Here is a 15607-nt window from a genome sequence, read left to right as displayed (position 1 = left end):
GGCCTCTCACAGGATAACAGCATGGCAAACTGCAGGACACTACAGATAAGGAAGGGGGTAGTATTGTAAAGGAAGTGCTGGCAGTGGTGGAAATGAGCATGGCAACCATCTCGGAGAAGGCAAAGGAAGGTACAAAGGCAGCAAAAGCAGGGGGTTCTGGTTCATGCAGGCCAGGATGCTGTGGCTGCCAAGGAACACTGCTGGCTCATGTTCAGCTCCCTGCCCACAAAGTCTCGCAGGTGCTTTTCCACTGAGCTGCTGCCCAGCCAGGGACTCCCCAGCCTGTATCTCTTCAGGGTGTTGGTCTATGTGAGGTGCAGGAGCTGGCATTTGTCCTGCTTGAATTTCACGAGGATCCTGATAGACCATTCCTCCTCCCTGCTGAGGTCCCTCGAATGGCAGCCCTCAAGCATGTGACTGCTCTGCCTGATGAGGTGTCATCTCAAATGTGATGAGAGTTGCCTCCTCCAGGTCACTGATGAACCTCTTAGACAGGTCAGGTGGCAGTGTAGACCCCTGCATACTCCACTTGTCAGCAGCTTCCAGGGAAAGAATGACCCCTTCCTAAAAACCCTCTGAGCTCAATCATCCAGCCAGCTTTTTAGCCTTCTGGTTGTCTACCCAGCCTATCACAACGCCTTTCTTGTATACAAGAATATTGTGGGAGACAGTGTCAAACACCTTGCTTAAAATCATGGTAAGGAATCTCCACTACCCTCTGCTCCTCCACAAGACAGCTCTTTTATCAGAGAAGGCAATCAGGTTGGTCAGGAATGATTTCCCTTCACTTAATCTATGTGGCCTGTTCCGAGTCACCTTCTTCTCCTCCATGTGCCCAGAAAGGTGATCCAAGATGAATCGCTCTGTGACACACTCCTCACTCAAGTGAGGCAGAATGGCCTGCAGCTCCCCGCGTTGTCCTTGTGGCCTTTTTGGCAGATGGGCACAACATCTTCCTTTTTCTCATCATTGGCACCTCCCCCGATCTCCACAACCTTTCAAAGAAGAGCCTTTTTGTGACAGTGGTCAGCCCTCTCAATGTCCTGACAACCTCCAGAAACCTCCTGGACTGCTTGCACTCTGCTGTGACAGGGGGATGAAATTCCCTGCAAAGAAGCAGGCCCTGTGATCCACAGGCTTCCTCACATTGATTCAAGGAGATGCCTCCACCTCCTCAGCCTAACTGAGTGGTCTGAAAGTCATGCTCACCCACAAGCGCTCACCCAGCCCCTGCTCCATCCCAGGCAAGACCTCCATACATCTGAGCTGCCCCTTCACACTAAGGGCATCCTCCCGCCTCATCTTCCACGACAATCTCTCCTGAAGAGCTTGTAGCCTGCCATCACAGCCCTCCAGTGGTGTGAGCGATTCCACCACATTTCTGTTATTCCAGCCATCTGGCAGCATTGTGAAAGCTTGTGCATCTCCACCTGCTCCTGCCTGTGCCCCAGGCTGAAGACATTTGCAGATATTTGGGCTGCAGAGCCGCAGCTGTGGCACAGCTCCCTCTGCTTCCCTCCCTCAGCAGAAATATCATGGTATTGCTCTCCATTACCCATCTGTCCATGCTGCCCTTGTTCTTGCCCTTGGACTCTCTGGGCAGGGGGGTTTCCGATGCAGTTCAGACACTCACCTGTGGGTCCTGCCATGCAGACGTCTCCTTGACCCTGAGGTGCCCAAGCACCCCTCTATACACGTGGGGCTCTGGGCAATGCAGTGTTGGGGGCTGGGAATGAGCCAACTCTCTCTTCAGGACACCCTCTCTTAGGACATTCCACTATTTCCTTGGGGTGTCCAGCTGGGCTGCACGCTGCCCTCCAGAAGGGCACAGATTCCCCATTGCATCTTGGTGTTATCTAGGTGCCCCATGGAGAACCTCCTAGATACTGAGGCCATGGAAATGCTGCTGGCAGGCTGCATGTGGGCAACTGGAATGAGTCCAAGGTGCTCCTGGTTAGAAGGGGAGTGCTGAGATGTCCCTCAGATGCTCAGGGAAAGGGTGCTGGGTTGGTTGCTCTTCACTTTGGAACTGGATTCCTCTGTGGTGTCTTTTCTTTTTAGGGTAACATGAGTGCAACTGTCCTCCACCTCTGCGGTGCGAGCACAGGGCATCTGGGAACAAGACAGATGGTCAGACCAGCTCTCCTCACTCTGCACTAAAGCTACAGTGAATCCCTTTGCCTCTCAGGAACCACAGCTGGTCACTCTGAGTGCAGTAGCAGTGCTGAGGATTTCTGTCTCCAAGAGTCCTCCTCGGGTGTGATGAGGGCACCTAAAATAAAATAAAACAAAACAAAACAAAACAAAAAAATCCTTAAAACTCTTAATGAATTCACATTGTTTGGAACTGGGAGTGAAGATGCTGAGAGCCCTTCTACATGAGCAGTGGATTAAATCTGATTCAACAGGTGAATATAGAAGTTGAGTCACCCCTGCTCCCATGTATGCAGTGCTGTAGGTCAGGGCTGACTCCTCTGGAGCCCACGGGCAGAGGCCCCTGCTCCTCACAGCAACCTCAGCCAGCACAGACCAGAGCTCCAGCCATGGAGCTCAATGACAGTCGTGCTGAGATGGCGAGAGGTAATGTGTGTGTGTTTGGGGGAGGTTATGAGAAAATTTTCTGCAGAGAAGTCTGTCCTAACTTGTCAATGACTCTTCTTCCTCAGAAGGTTCCCTCAGCCAGGAGGGAACAAATGTCCAATAGCAGCTCCCTCAACGAGTTTGTCCTCCTTGCATTCGCAGACACGCAGGAGCTGCAGCTCTTTCTGCTTCTCTTCTTTTTTCCCCCAGTGTAATGAGCAGAGTTTCCGTTTGCAGTGTCTTTCTTGGCACTGACACCAAGGGAGCTCAGGTGAGTACAGACGACGTGAGACGATGGGTCCTGTGTCCATTAGGAGAGCTCAGCTTCCCTGGCCACAGTCAGGGTGTGATCTCACACCCCTCTTCTGCGAGGGTGGCAGCCAGGTGTCACCGTGGGCTGGTCCCTTTCCCATACTGTGCTCCATCATTAACAGTGGAGCGGGAGTGGAGGGTCTGGATGCAGCAGGGCAGTCTGGATGCAGCCTGTGGAGACAGACCCTCTGCTCCTCAGGACCATCCCCCCCCACTACCACAGCCCACATTTCCTCACTGCAGCCTTTGCATGGGGGCTGCAGCCCTCCTGGAGACACAGCCACCAACAGTAGCAGGACTTACTTTCTTCAGGGCTTCTTTTCCTCATATCCACACCGGCCTGCTGTGCTCTGAGGTATGTATATGGCCTATGAGCTGTCATAATGTGGTGGTGATGGTGCATTCCTGTGAGCACCAAGAGAACCAGGCATTGGGTACCTTATGCCAGCCCTGGCCTCCAGAATAACATTTCCATGATAAAAGGAGATCTGCCCTGTGACATGCCTGAACTCAGGCCTTTCTTCACAGATGGAGCCAAAAATACACCCAAGGAACTGCACCACAAAAGGGCCTCTGCTCTGCTTGTGAACTCTGTGGGCTCCGTAGGATGAGCTGAGAGTGCCAGAGAGATCTGTTAGGGAGCAAGGGCTGGATCCAGGGCTCATCTCTTGGTGACCAGTGCTAGTGGAGATGGGGAATGGTCTCTGAATTACCTGCTCAGGGCTGTGCCACAGGTGACAGTGCGATGAGAGATGCCCATGCTTCTGGAGGGGAATCTTAGGCACCAGGAGAGCTCAGGGGATCTCCAGGGACATCATGTGCCTTGGAGTGGGCAGTGAGTGGAGCCTCACAAAATGAGGGACAGTCCATGGTGGAGTAACCAGAAGGTGAAGTACTAAACCCAGGTATGGATAGGGAAAGGAGGGCTCTGCAATCCCGGAGAGGCAGTGGGGACCCAGGACGCCAAGGGAAGAGGCACATGGAGAGTGATTCCTGCACCCTCAGTGAAACACCACAGGCTGGAGCTAGTGCACACCCAAACACATCTCCTGCCATTGTAAATGCCCTGGGCTCACTCTGAGCACAGGCCATGAGCTCGGATGGGTGGCAGCAGTATCAGTGGTGGTGAGCCCTGTCCAGCTGGTATTGCTTCCCACCCTGACCAGCATGGCCAGCGCAGAGTCAGGCATCACCCTGTGGCCTCAGGGCCCCACAGCCCACTCGCTCTGCAGAGCAGCACCACCAGCCCAGGGCCCTGCAGGGAGCACAGGGGAGGATGCAGGAATGGCCGGCCAGGCCATCATGGACACATTCCTCTGGGGAAAGGCTGTCTGGGGAGCAGGGACATCCCAGGAAAAGAGGAGGGCAGCATTCACAGAGAGAAAAGGAGAACAAGAAACAGGTTTCTCTGTGCACAAGCTCAGGGCAGGAGGCTCTGTCCCCGGGGCAGCAGGAGCTGCCAGAGGGGCTGCAGAACCAGGGCTCTCGTGCTGTCCTGGGCAGCAGGGTGGGCATAGAGGGTCTGCAGGCAGAGAGGGAGGGGGATCTGCTGGACACAAGAGCAGGGCAGACAGAGAGTGACAGGCCTCACTGAAGGGCCTCCTTGCATTTGCTGGAGAACTGCTCCCCTTGTCCTGGGGCCTGGCCTGAGTTACGCTGTGGACTTGCCTGTGCCTGGCCCTGCACCTCTCATGTGCTGACCTGACCATGTGCCCATCCTGCTGACCTGACTCCCTGTCTCTGCCTCAGGCCTGCCCCCTCACTACAGGCAAGAAAGCCTTGGCAAGGGAAGCTGGGATCTGAGCAGATCCCAGAGAAGGTGGTAGGTACAAAAGGTGACCGTATATCCCCACAGCAACTCTTGCCTGAAAGCCAATTCAAAGGTGTAAGGAGGGCTTCAGAGTTCAGCCCCTACCCATATAACACCGCCCACAGACTCTTAGCTGAATGAAAAAGTGAGGGCAGCCACTTGGGGTCTGATTTGATGATGCATAGTTACGAGAGCAAGTGCTTCTGTATCCCAGCTCAAGTGTTTAAGCACCATTTGCATCTGGGTTCCTGCTACAAAGAGGATGTTGTTGGGAGCAGCAAGAGCCCTTGTCCAGCCCCACGCTCCCTCATCCTCCTCTGCCTCTGAGCGGGTGTCCTGTTGCATGGCTGGGGCTGGAACCCTGACGTGGGGATGGCCAGGGAGGTCCTGCCTGCAGAGCTGGTCCCCACGGTGCCAGGAGAGGGGCCAGGGGCTGGGACCGATGGGGCTGCAGGCTGGTCAGGGGCAGGGGTGGGCAGGGAAGCAGCAGGGGCCTCATGGAGGGGGTGCAGTTGGTGCTGCTGCAGCACAGCGGCTGTCGCCTTCATCTCCCTCCAAAACGGTACCGCACGGCCCCCAAGCAGGAACAGGCTGCTCCCCTGTTCCCGTGCTGCCCTCCCATCAGCATGGGACATGCGAGAAGGGGCTCAGCCTGCCCTGTGCTCAGGGCCAGCTCCCCGGGGCTGGCACAGCTTGGCATGGGGCACATCCAGCTCCTTGGCCTCTGCTCCAGCATGGCTGGCACAAGGGTGAGAGCTCCTCGGGCAGGGCAGAGCGAGCCTGACTGGGGCAGCATCAGGGGTAAGATGCAAAGGTCCTGGCTCTGTGCTGGGCTTTGGAAAACTCCCTCTGGCATCACGAGAGGCTCCATCTGCCTCTTCCACCCTGCCCTGTGCTCCCCTCACATTGGACATAGTGGAGCTCAGCTTTGCCTGGGGACTCTCCTCACCATGGGGAGCGGAGGGAGGGCCTTCACCAGCCCCACACTGCCTTTTCCACCCCCAGCCTTTGCACTTGCATGTGCCCACTTGCCTTCACCACTGGAAGCCCATGAAAATCCTGGCGCTCCTACCCTCGAGCTGGCATCCAGCCTGAGCCTGGAGCCTGGCTGCCCACAAAGGCATCACCTGTCCAGTGCACCACCAGCGTGGCTTGGGAGAGGGCAGCTCCCCTCTGCCTCATTGGGGCTGGGCATGAGGCCGGGACTGGGCTCAGCTATTCCCCAGGGATCTCCCTGAGGAGCCATTACGGGTGATCTTCCACCTCTGCCCTGGCAGCAGCAGCACCCATGCTCAGGGTGCTGGGATGGAGTGCACAGAGGGTGGAAGGGGGATGGTCGGCCCAGGGGGAGCATTGAGACCTTGTCCGTGCACACAGGGACGGAGTGAGGAAAGCCAGAACTCAGCTGGAGCTGGAACCAGAGACCTCACCCATGGAAAGGGCTGGAGTATTATTCAATGATTATGAAATGATCCCCCAGAGTCTGCGGGATCCAAGCACCTGGCCCCTGCCCAGTCCGGGCTGGGCCCCCACAGCTGTTAGCAGACAGCCGTGCTCCCAGATCTGCTGGGGTCTGGTGCAGAAGAGTGACCATGCAAGGCTGGCCTTTTCCCCTCCACTGGGACATGGAGACCTGCAGGAGGATGGAGCTGGCCATGCACCACCCCTCTGCTGAGGTGAGCAGCCGGCAGTGGGAAGGGGTGATGTGAGGGGGGCTGGTCCAGGATGATGGCCATGGGGCAACTTCCCCAGTGTGTCCATGCAACACAGGGATCACCATGGGCTCGTCTCTTCTGCACCCTCCATGTCCTGGTGCCTTTCCCAGGAGACCTCCATTTGCCTGCAAGCACACTGGTGGGTGCTCCCACACTGCTGTTCACACAGAGGAGCTGCCTGCTGGCGTTTTGCCTCTCCCAGGCCCTTTCCAGCCCATCTCAGCCCCTCCCCAGCTCTCCCCACCTCCCCTGCCCTCTCCCCAGACCACCCAGAAGAGCAGCCCAGCCTGAGGGTGGCCCTGCAGCAGTGCCCACCGCAGGGGGCTGCAGGGCTCCGGACACTTGCACCACACCCCAGCCCCTGTCCATGACAGCACCAGAGTCCCGGTCCCGGGGCTGCTCAAGCGGATCCTGCTGCCCCAGCGACAGAGATGCCTGCCCTGAGCTGGTGCACACAGGAAAGTGTTTCTCTTTGTGTTCCTCCCCTGCACACACATGCACCCCTACTCCCCCCTGGATGTCCCTGCTCCCCAGACAGCCTTTCCCCATGGGAGTATGTCCATGCTTGGCTGGCCAGTTGTTCCTGCACCCCTCCCCTGTGTTCCCCACAGGGTCCCGGGCTGGCAGTGCTGTTCTGCAGAGCAAGTAGGCTGTGGAACCCCAGGGTGACTCTACAGTAGCTGTGCTGGCTGGGGCAGACCCAGCCGGACCAGCACCATTGAGCCCGACCACCCCCTCCCAGGCTCTCTGGCTGTGGACGATGCTGGAAGCAAACACAGGGCATTTCAAATGGCTCAGGAGGTGCTGACATGTGTCATTGGGCAGAATGAATGTGGGCTTTTTCTTCCTTTTAGATGACATGAACCACTCTTGAGGCTCCCTTCCCTGTGCCTGCTGGGTCCCCACTGCTTCTCCTGAGATTTCTGAGCTCTCATTCAGTGCATTCTTCCGTTTAGCCCTTTACCTTTGGGCGACTCCACTTGGTTTTGGGAGTCTCCACTCACTGCCCATCCCACGCACATGCTGTCCCAGGAGATCCCCTGTGCTCTCGGGGTGGCTCCTTATTCCCTTCCAGAAGCATGGACATCTCTCACCAGCCCTCTAATATGGCAGACAGTCCCCAGAAGACACCACTTGACCACTCACCTGCTCCAGGGACACTGGGCACCCACAAGTTACAGCTGACTCCAGCCCTCCTGCCCAAACACATCACCCTATGAGCTCATGCCCCTTAGCCCATGGAAAACCCAAGCACAGCAAAGGGCCTTTTTGGGTGCAACTCCCTGAGCACATTCTTGGCTCCAGCTTGAGAAGGAGAGTCCAACCTTCAGGCACTGTCCACAGGAAATCCCCTTTTATTACAGACATGCTGGCTGGGAGGCCTGCCCTGACACAGTGCTACGCAGATTTATGGTAGACTTCTAAGCCAGACAGATCGGCTTTATTCTGCTGGAGAAGTGGGATGAATTCAAGCATATACAAACAGAATTATCACAGATAGAATGCCCAAAGCACAAGAGTTGCCTGAGGTAAATGGAAATCTCTTGTGAGGAGAGATGGGCAGCTTATTGCTGCTGAAGTAGTAGCAGTTGAACCAGTTTCTTCAGTGCATCCTTGAGCTCCTTGTTCCTCATGCTGTAGATGAGGGGGTTCACTGCTGGAGGCACCACTGCATAGAGAACAGCCATCACCAGATCCAAAGCTGGGGAGGAGAGGGAGGGGGGCTTCAGGTAGGCAAACATTGCAGTGCTGACAAAGAGGGAGACCACGGCCAGGTGAGGGAGGCACATGGAGAAGGCTTTGTGCCAGCCCTGCTCAGAGGGGATCCTCAGCACAACTGTGAAGATCTGCACATAGGACAGCACAATGAAAACAAAACACCCAAAGCCTAAACAAAGACTAATCACCACAACCCCAAGTTCCCTGAGGTAGGTGTCTGAGCAGGAGAGCTTGAGGATCTGGGGAATTTCACAGAAGAACTGCTCCACAACATTGCCTTGGCACAGTGGTATGGAAAATGTGTTAGCAGTGTGCAGGAGAGCATAGAGTAAACCACTGGCCCAGGCAGCTGCTGCCATTTCGACACAACCTCTGCTGCTCATGATGGTCCCATAGTGCAGGGGTTTGCAGATGGCCACGTAGCGGTCATAGGCCATGACAGTGAGAACAAAATACTCAGTCGGCAAGAAAAAGGCAAACAGAAAGACCTGTGCAGCACATCCCCAGCAGGAAATGGCCCTGTTGTCCCACAGGGAATTGGCCATGGATTTGGGGACAGTGGTGGAGATGGTGCCAAGGTCGAGGAGGGAGAGGTTGAGGAGGAAGAAGTACATGGGGGTGTGGAGGCGGTGGTCACAGGCTATGGCTGTGATGATGAGGCCATTGCCCAGGAGGGCAGCCAGGTAGATGCCCAGGAAGAGCGAGAAGTGCAAGAGCTGCAGCTGCCGCGTATCTGCAAATGCCTGGAGGAGGAATTTGTTGAGGGAGCTGCTGTTGGACATTTACTTCCTCTGGCCTTTGGCGACTGTCCAAGGAGGAAATAACAGTGACAAGTTAGAGCTCTGAGGCAAACCCATCCCATTTCTCATAGAAACCCCCATGTCTTCTCTGTCCTTTACTTTAAGGTTCTGCTCCCTGTCTGGAGCTCTGCTTTGCACTGGCTGAGTGTCGTGTAGAGCAGGGGCCTCTGCCCATGGTCTCTAGAGGAGTCAGTTCTGCCCTGCTGGGGGGTGTAAATGGAGGTGTCAAACAGTCCCAGGTATTTGGTGGGATTCCCGCGGATGGACACCGTGAGCTGAACAGATGGGTCTTGGTACAGTGACCCAGTGGGAATTTTCTCTATTTACCATAATGAGGGACGAATATAGCACTCATGGCAGCTGTCTCTGAAAGAGAAGACCCTTGTGAGGGATTCCCCTCCCCCACCCTTGAGCACCTCTTGAACAGAGATGTCTGTATCTGAATCAGTGACACCAGCTGCCACTTCAGCAAGGAAAAGAAACACTGAGGTGAAGGCAGGCGCTGACCTGCTCCTTTCTAGATGTCTCCGAACCAATGAGATAGACCCTCTCCTCACACCAATTTACCATCTGTGCTCTTTCTCCAGGGACCGTAATGGGAGTGGGAAGTGGCTAGCTCTGATGCATGCGTCCTGCATACCCCTTATGTGAAAAGACTGTCCAACATGTTGACACCTATTTTCTCCAGAAAATAATCTTCAGCGGGGAGTCTGATTATATATATTGATTTCATTTTCAGATGCCTCCATCACACCGTGGGAGCATTCTTTGACTGGGTAGAAATCCTTGCCATTTCAGTTGCTCTCAGCATGAGCACTTGTGCATCCCAAGGGGAAAAAAGGGCTCGCTGTGATTTTGCACAGAGTCATGGGATCTGATCTGTCAATGAATCTTGCCCCTCACTGCCTTGCTCTTGCACCTCACTCAGCTAAAGGACACTCACACTCACAAGTTCATCTCAGAAGGAAACTGCACAGATCTGAGAGCAGAGGAGTACAGTTTTAAAAGAAAGATTTCCAAATTCTTCTCTCTCAGGCCAGATATGGAGAGAGTGATGAAGAGTGTGAGAAGGCTTCCGACTCACAGGACCAGAGCAAGGACTCTCAGATAGCACAAAATGCTAGAGGGAAGCTGTGCTCTTCTGGAGGGCAGCTTGCAGCTTGGCAGGACACCCCAGGGAAACTGTCAAGGGTCCTAAAGATGGGCTCTCCTTAAGATTTAAGAGGGAGACAGCTCATTAAGACTCTAAAGGGAGAGACAGCTCCAAAGGTCTGTGAGAAACCTCAGCAGGTCCCTTCATCCCCACCTCAGCCTACAAAAAGCACTAGCATCACTTTTACAGCCACAAGAGGGTTTTTCTGACCTGCTCCTTAGGACCTGTGAGCACAGAGATAGCCCTGGCCAGTGCCCTGTCCCAGAAGCTCCAGGCAGCAGAGATGGGCAGGGACTGAGAGGCAATTGCTAACAGAAACAGCATGGGAGGATGGATTTGAGCAATTCAGGGACAGTGGTGCAGTGCCAATGCCTTCCCCAGGGTGCTCAGGTCTGCCCTGCACAAACCTCCCAGCAGCAGCGCACTGTCCAGGGGCATTCCCCTGCGTGCAGGTGAGAAGGAGCAGGTCAGATAAACCCTCAAGAGGTGACCATCCAAGGGGAGTTTGCTGCTGTCTATAGACTAAGGGGTTGCTGAAGGGTCTTTCAGAAGTTCCTAGCAGAACTATTGATTGCTCTTTGAAACTGTTAATGAATCTCAGTCCCTTGTCCCAACCTGACAGCTCCATTTCCATTTTCCCCATGCCAGCTAGAAGGAAACTTAAAGCACCAACTCAGAAAACAGCCTTTTCTTTCAGGAAACACCTGTCTTGGCCTTCCTTTTGCAAAGCCCCCTCAAAAATGGCCTGTGCCTGAACCAGAGCTGTGAGCAGCCCTGATCCACACAGCACCCTCTCAAAAGAATGAACTCTTCTACCAGCGGTCACTCCTGCCACCCAGAGCTTCTCCCCACAATGCCATGGGGAGCTCTCTGGGTAGTGCTGACCCGTGCAGGCAGCAGAGTCACTGCCCTTGGCAAACAGCACCCTGGGGTGAAGGGACACTGCTCCGGAAAAGAACCCTTGGCAGATCTGTTTACACACACAGGCTTTGCACCCCTACAGCCGTCCCTGGAAGAGGACAGTGGGATGCCCTGTGCCTGTGACAGAGTGGCTAGGAATCCCTGCTCTGAAGCACCTCCTTCTCCTCTGCACTGGAGAAGCCAGAGGTACGATCCTTAAAAACCATGGGATGGGATGGGTTTAGAAGACCCCTCCAGGAACAGCAGTAACATTGCCCTGCAGCCAGAGACTTACCGTGTCAGGGGCTGTGAAGATTTCTCCCACCAGGAGCACTCAGCTGTCCTCCCACTCCACACTGCCTTTCACTTCTTTCTCTCTTTTGTCTCATTGCATCTCAGCAACAGCAGGCACTGCCCAGAGCCCTGCTACTCTTGACAGGGGAGCTGCTCCTGCACACAGCTCGCTCTCAGCAGTGCTGCCAGGTTGCCAGGAGCTCCCTCCATCCCAGGAGCCTGCCTCTGCTCAGGAGCAGAGGCCCAGCTGAAGGCATCAATCCCTTGTGCTCCCTCCACCTGGGAAAGGTTCACTGACATAGATTAAAATAATCACCAATGTCCCTCTCTGAACAGTGAAGGGCGACTCATTCTGGCATTACAATTTTTTCTCATCAGAGGATGGTTATCTGCAAGAGGTGGAAACGTCCCACTCTAGAAGACCCCCTTCCCATCTCTTAACTAGGCAGAAACCTAGACGACGCCAAGAAGGGAGGTCATTTACCCATGGTTCAGGTATTGATTCAGATGAGTCAATCTGGGCATCACATGACAGTTTAGGAGCCCCTGGGCTGCAGTGGGATTCAGCTCTCTCCCATGAACTACACAAACACACAGGAGGTGGGATTCCCCGTGCCCAACCTGAAGCGTGCACAGCACAGATGTCTGTATGCGAGCTCCTTGTCTAAGCTCCCATTATAATAACTGGAGACGAAAGGTTGAAGGCAGTTCCTGGCAAAACCTGGTGACGTTTGAAGAGATAGAGATGGCCCAAGGCACGTGTCAGTGTTTGCTTGCGCTGATGGAGCAAGTGTGAGACCTACATCCTTCGAGATCCTAAGCTGGGGGCCAGGTGGGGAATTTCCCAGGCCATCTGAAATGACACTACAACTAGAGCTCCACTCATTATGAAGCTGAGACACATGCATGATGCTACAGTGCAAACTGCTACTGTAGTTCAGTTCAGACACTTGTTATAATGACAGAGAAATAGGCTGGCAGGGCCATGCCAGATTCCTGGGGTTTCTAGCACAGGGCTAGCACAAGGGCTCTTTCAGAATCACAGAATCACAGAACGGTTGAGGCTGGAAGGGACCTCTGCAGATCATCTAGTCCACCCTCCCTGCTCAAGCAGGGTCACCTAGAGCACATTTGCCAGGGATGCGAGGAGGAAGGCTAAGGCCCATTTGGAATCAAATCTGGCAAGGGATGTCAAGGAAAACAAGAAGGGCTTCTTCAAAGACATCAGTAGCAAGAGGAAGACTAGGGAAAATGTGGGCCCACTGCTGAATGGGGTGGGTGCCCTGGTGACGAAGGATGCAGAGAAGGCAGAGTTACTGAATGCCTTCTTTGCTTCAGTCTTTACTGCTCAGGCCAGCCCTCAGGAATCCCAGACTCTGGAGGCAAGAGAGAAAGTCTGGAGAAAGGAAGACTTTCCCTTGGTTGAGGAGGATCGGTTTAGAGATCGTTTAAGCAAACCTGACACCCACAAATCCATGGGCCCTGATGGGATGCACCCACGAGTGCTGAGGGAGCTGGCGCATGTCATTGCTAGGCCACTCTGCATCCTCTTTGAAAGGTCCTGGAGAACAGGAGAGGTGCCTGAGGACTGGAAGAAAGCCAATGTCACCCCAGTCTTCAAAAAGGGCAAGAAGGAGGAGGACCCAGGGAACTACAGGCCAGTCAGCCTCACCTCCATCCCTGGAAAGGTGATGGAGCAGCTCATGCTGGAGGCCATCTCCAAGCATGTGGAGGACAAGAAGTGATCAGGAGTAGTCAGCATGGCTTCACCAAAAGGGGAAATTATGCTTGACCAATCTGATAGTCTTCTGTGATGGAATGCCTGGCTGGGTAGATGAGGGGAGAGCAGTGGTTGTTGTCTCCCTTGACTTCAGCAAGGCTTTTGACACTGTCTCCCATAACATCCTCATAGGGAAGCTCAGGAAGTGTGGGCTAGATGAGTGGACAGTGAGGTGGATTGAGAACTGGCTGAATGGCAGAGCTCCGAGGGTTGCGAGCAGCGGTGCAGAGTCTAGTTGGAGGCCTGTAGCTAGCGGTGTCCCCCAGGGGTCAGGACTGGGTCCAGTCTTGTTCAACTTCTTCATCAATGACCTGCATGAAGGCACAGAGTGCACCCTCAGCAAGTATGCCGACGATACAAAACTGGGAGGAGTGGTGGATACCCCAGAGGGCTGTGCTGCCATTCAGAGAGACCTGGAGAGGCTGGAGAGGTGGGCAGAGAGGAACCTCATGAAGTTCAAAAAAGCAAGTGCAGGTCCAGGGGAGGAATAACCCCATGCACCAGTACAGGCTGCAGGTGACCTGCTGGAAAGCATCTCTGAAGGGCCTGGGAGTGCTGGTGGACACCAGGTTGACCATGAGCCAGGAATGTGCCCTTGTGGCCAAGAAGGCCAATGGTATCCTGGGGTGCATTAGGAAGAGTGTTGCCAGCAGGTCGAGGGAGGGGGTCCTCCCCCTCTCCTCAGCCCTGCTGAGGCCACACCTGCAGTACTGTCTCCAGTTCTGGGCTTCCCAGTACAAGAGGGATGCGGCACTACTGGAGCAAGTCTAGTGGAGGGCTACAAAGATGATTAGGGGACTGGAGCATCTTCCCTATGAAGAAAGGCTGAGAGAGCTGGGCCTGTTTAGCCTGCAAAGGGGAAGACTGAGAGGGGATCTTATCAACGTGTACAAGTATCTCAAAGGAGGGTGTCTAGAGGATGGGGCCAGACTGTTTTCCGTGGTGCCCAGGGATGGGACAATAGGCAATGGGCACAAACTGAAGCACGGGAAATTCCATCTGAACATGAGAAAAAACTTCTTCACTGTGAGGGTGACAGCGCACTGGAACAGGTTGCCCAGAGAGGCTGTGCAGTCTCCTTCTCTGGAGATATTCAAACCACCCCTGGATGCGATCCTGCACAATGTCCTCTAGGTGACCCTGCTTGAGCAGGGCAGTTAGACTAGATGATCTCCTGATGCCCCTTCCAACCATTCTGTGATTCTGTGAAAACCCTGTGGCAGTCAAGTCCAAGTTAACTGCTGTCCTTTCCAGGTAATGGCAAAGAGTTCTGGACTATCTTCAGCTATCGGTATACTGAAAAACGCTGCCGTTAGGTCAGTCACAGTGAAACATGCTGCCCAGTGGGGTATTTGCAACAAAACAGTCGAAGGGTCAGGAACCACTGGGTGAGGAGCAATTACATATTGATTAATAGCTCTCAAGTCTTGTACAAATCGATAGTCCGGGTCACCATCGGAATCTCACCTATTCTTTTTAACTGCTAAAATTGGGGTATTATACAAAGGTTCACAGGTTCATAGAATACCTGATTTTAGATAATAGTCTCTCTGTCTCGGGATACTCCTTTCCGCCTCCTGTGGAATAACAGGACCTAACCTAACGCTAACTTTGCCCCCCACACTAATGGCAGGGTCCTCTCAATCCTGGTTGCTTGTCTCATACATTCTGACTCCACCTTTCTCCCCCAAGTCTTCCTCAGCCTCTACCCCAGTTCCCTGGAATTCCATCTCTCAGGACTGCCGCCAGCATACTGACCTCCTCTTTTCTCTGTCGCTGCTTCTCCTTAGCTTTTTTCTCCTCCCTTCCATTATATACAAAGGTAGCCAAGCGCACTATTTCATCCCTGTATTTTCCTGGCCAATCGGGAACATGCAAAGAGAAATATTTTTTTTTATATATGGAGATGTTTTGTCTACGTTAAGTAGAAACCACTAGCAGTCTGTTAGCCTCTGCCTCTGGGTGGATCCCTCCCCCGAACATTCTAATTTGCTTAAACAATCTGGACAGAAATGCTGAGGGGTGTTCATCAATTTGTTGTTGACACTCCCAGATCTTAGATCAATTTGCAGTTCTCTGTCCTGCCAAACGTATGGCTTCCTCTATACCCTGTTTAGCTAATTGTAACTGCCGATAAACTGCTTCTATGTTATGATCCCATCTGGGATCTGCAGCTGGCCATGCTGTTTGGGCGGCCACCACACCTCCCTGTTTAGCCGAACGACGATTCGCTTCTAGAATCGCGTGTTTCTTGTTGGGAGTGAACAGGGCTTCAAGAAGCATCTGCACATCACCCCAAGTGGGGTTGTGTGTGCAAAATATTTCCTTTACTACTTGCAAAACGTTTTCCAGATCCTCCCTAAGCCTGGGAGTTTGTTGAATCCATGCAATCAAATCTTGGGGCACCCAGGGTTCGTAAACTCACATTGTAGCTACTTGAGGTACCCTGTCCTGATGTGGCAGGGCCGCTCCCGGCACAGGAACGACGTGCAAAGGGGCTTGAAAGGCGGAGGTGGAAGGCAAGGGGCAGTATAGAGAAGTTGA

The 15607-nt window shown here is 54.0% G+C and overlaps 1 protein-coding gene across 1 annotated transcript; it reads right to left on the bottom strand.

Annotated features, from left to right (window-relative positions):
• Positions 1-7982: 7982 nt before the first annotated feature.
• Positions 7983-8828, bottom strand: LOC136994112 (olfactory receptor 14C36-like; the record flags this gene model as incomplete). Its single annotated transcript, XM_067310364.1, has 1 exon — positions 7983-8828. A coding segment is annotated over one exon (846 nt), but the record flags the coding sequence as incomplete, so codon positions are not given.
• Between the last annotated feature and the right edge of the window lie 6779 nt (positions 8829-15607).

Source organism: Apteryx mantelli, chromosome 24, assembly GCF_036417845.1.
Source record: "Apteryx mantelli isolate bAptMan1 chromosome 24, bAptMan1.hap1, whole genome shotgun sequence".
Taxonomy (NCBI): Eukaryota; Metazoa; Chordata; class Aves; order Apterygiformes; family Apterygidae; genus Apteryx; species Apteryx mantelli.
Note: the sequence above shows the minus strand (reverse complement) of the source record. Positions and strands in the feature narration are given on the sequence as shown.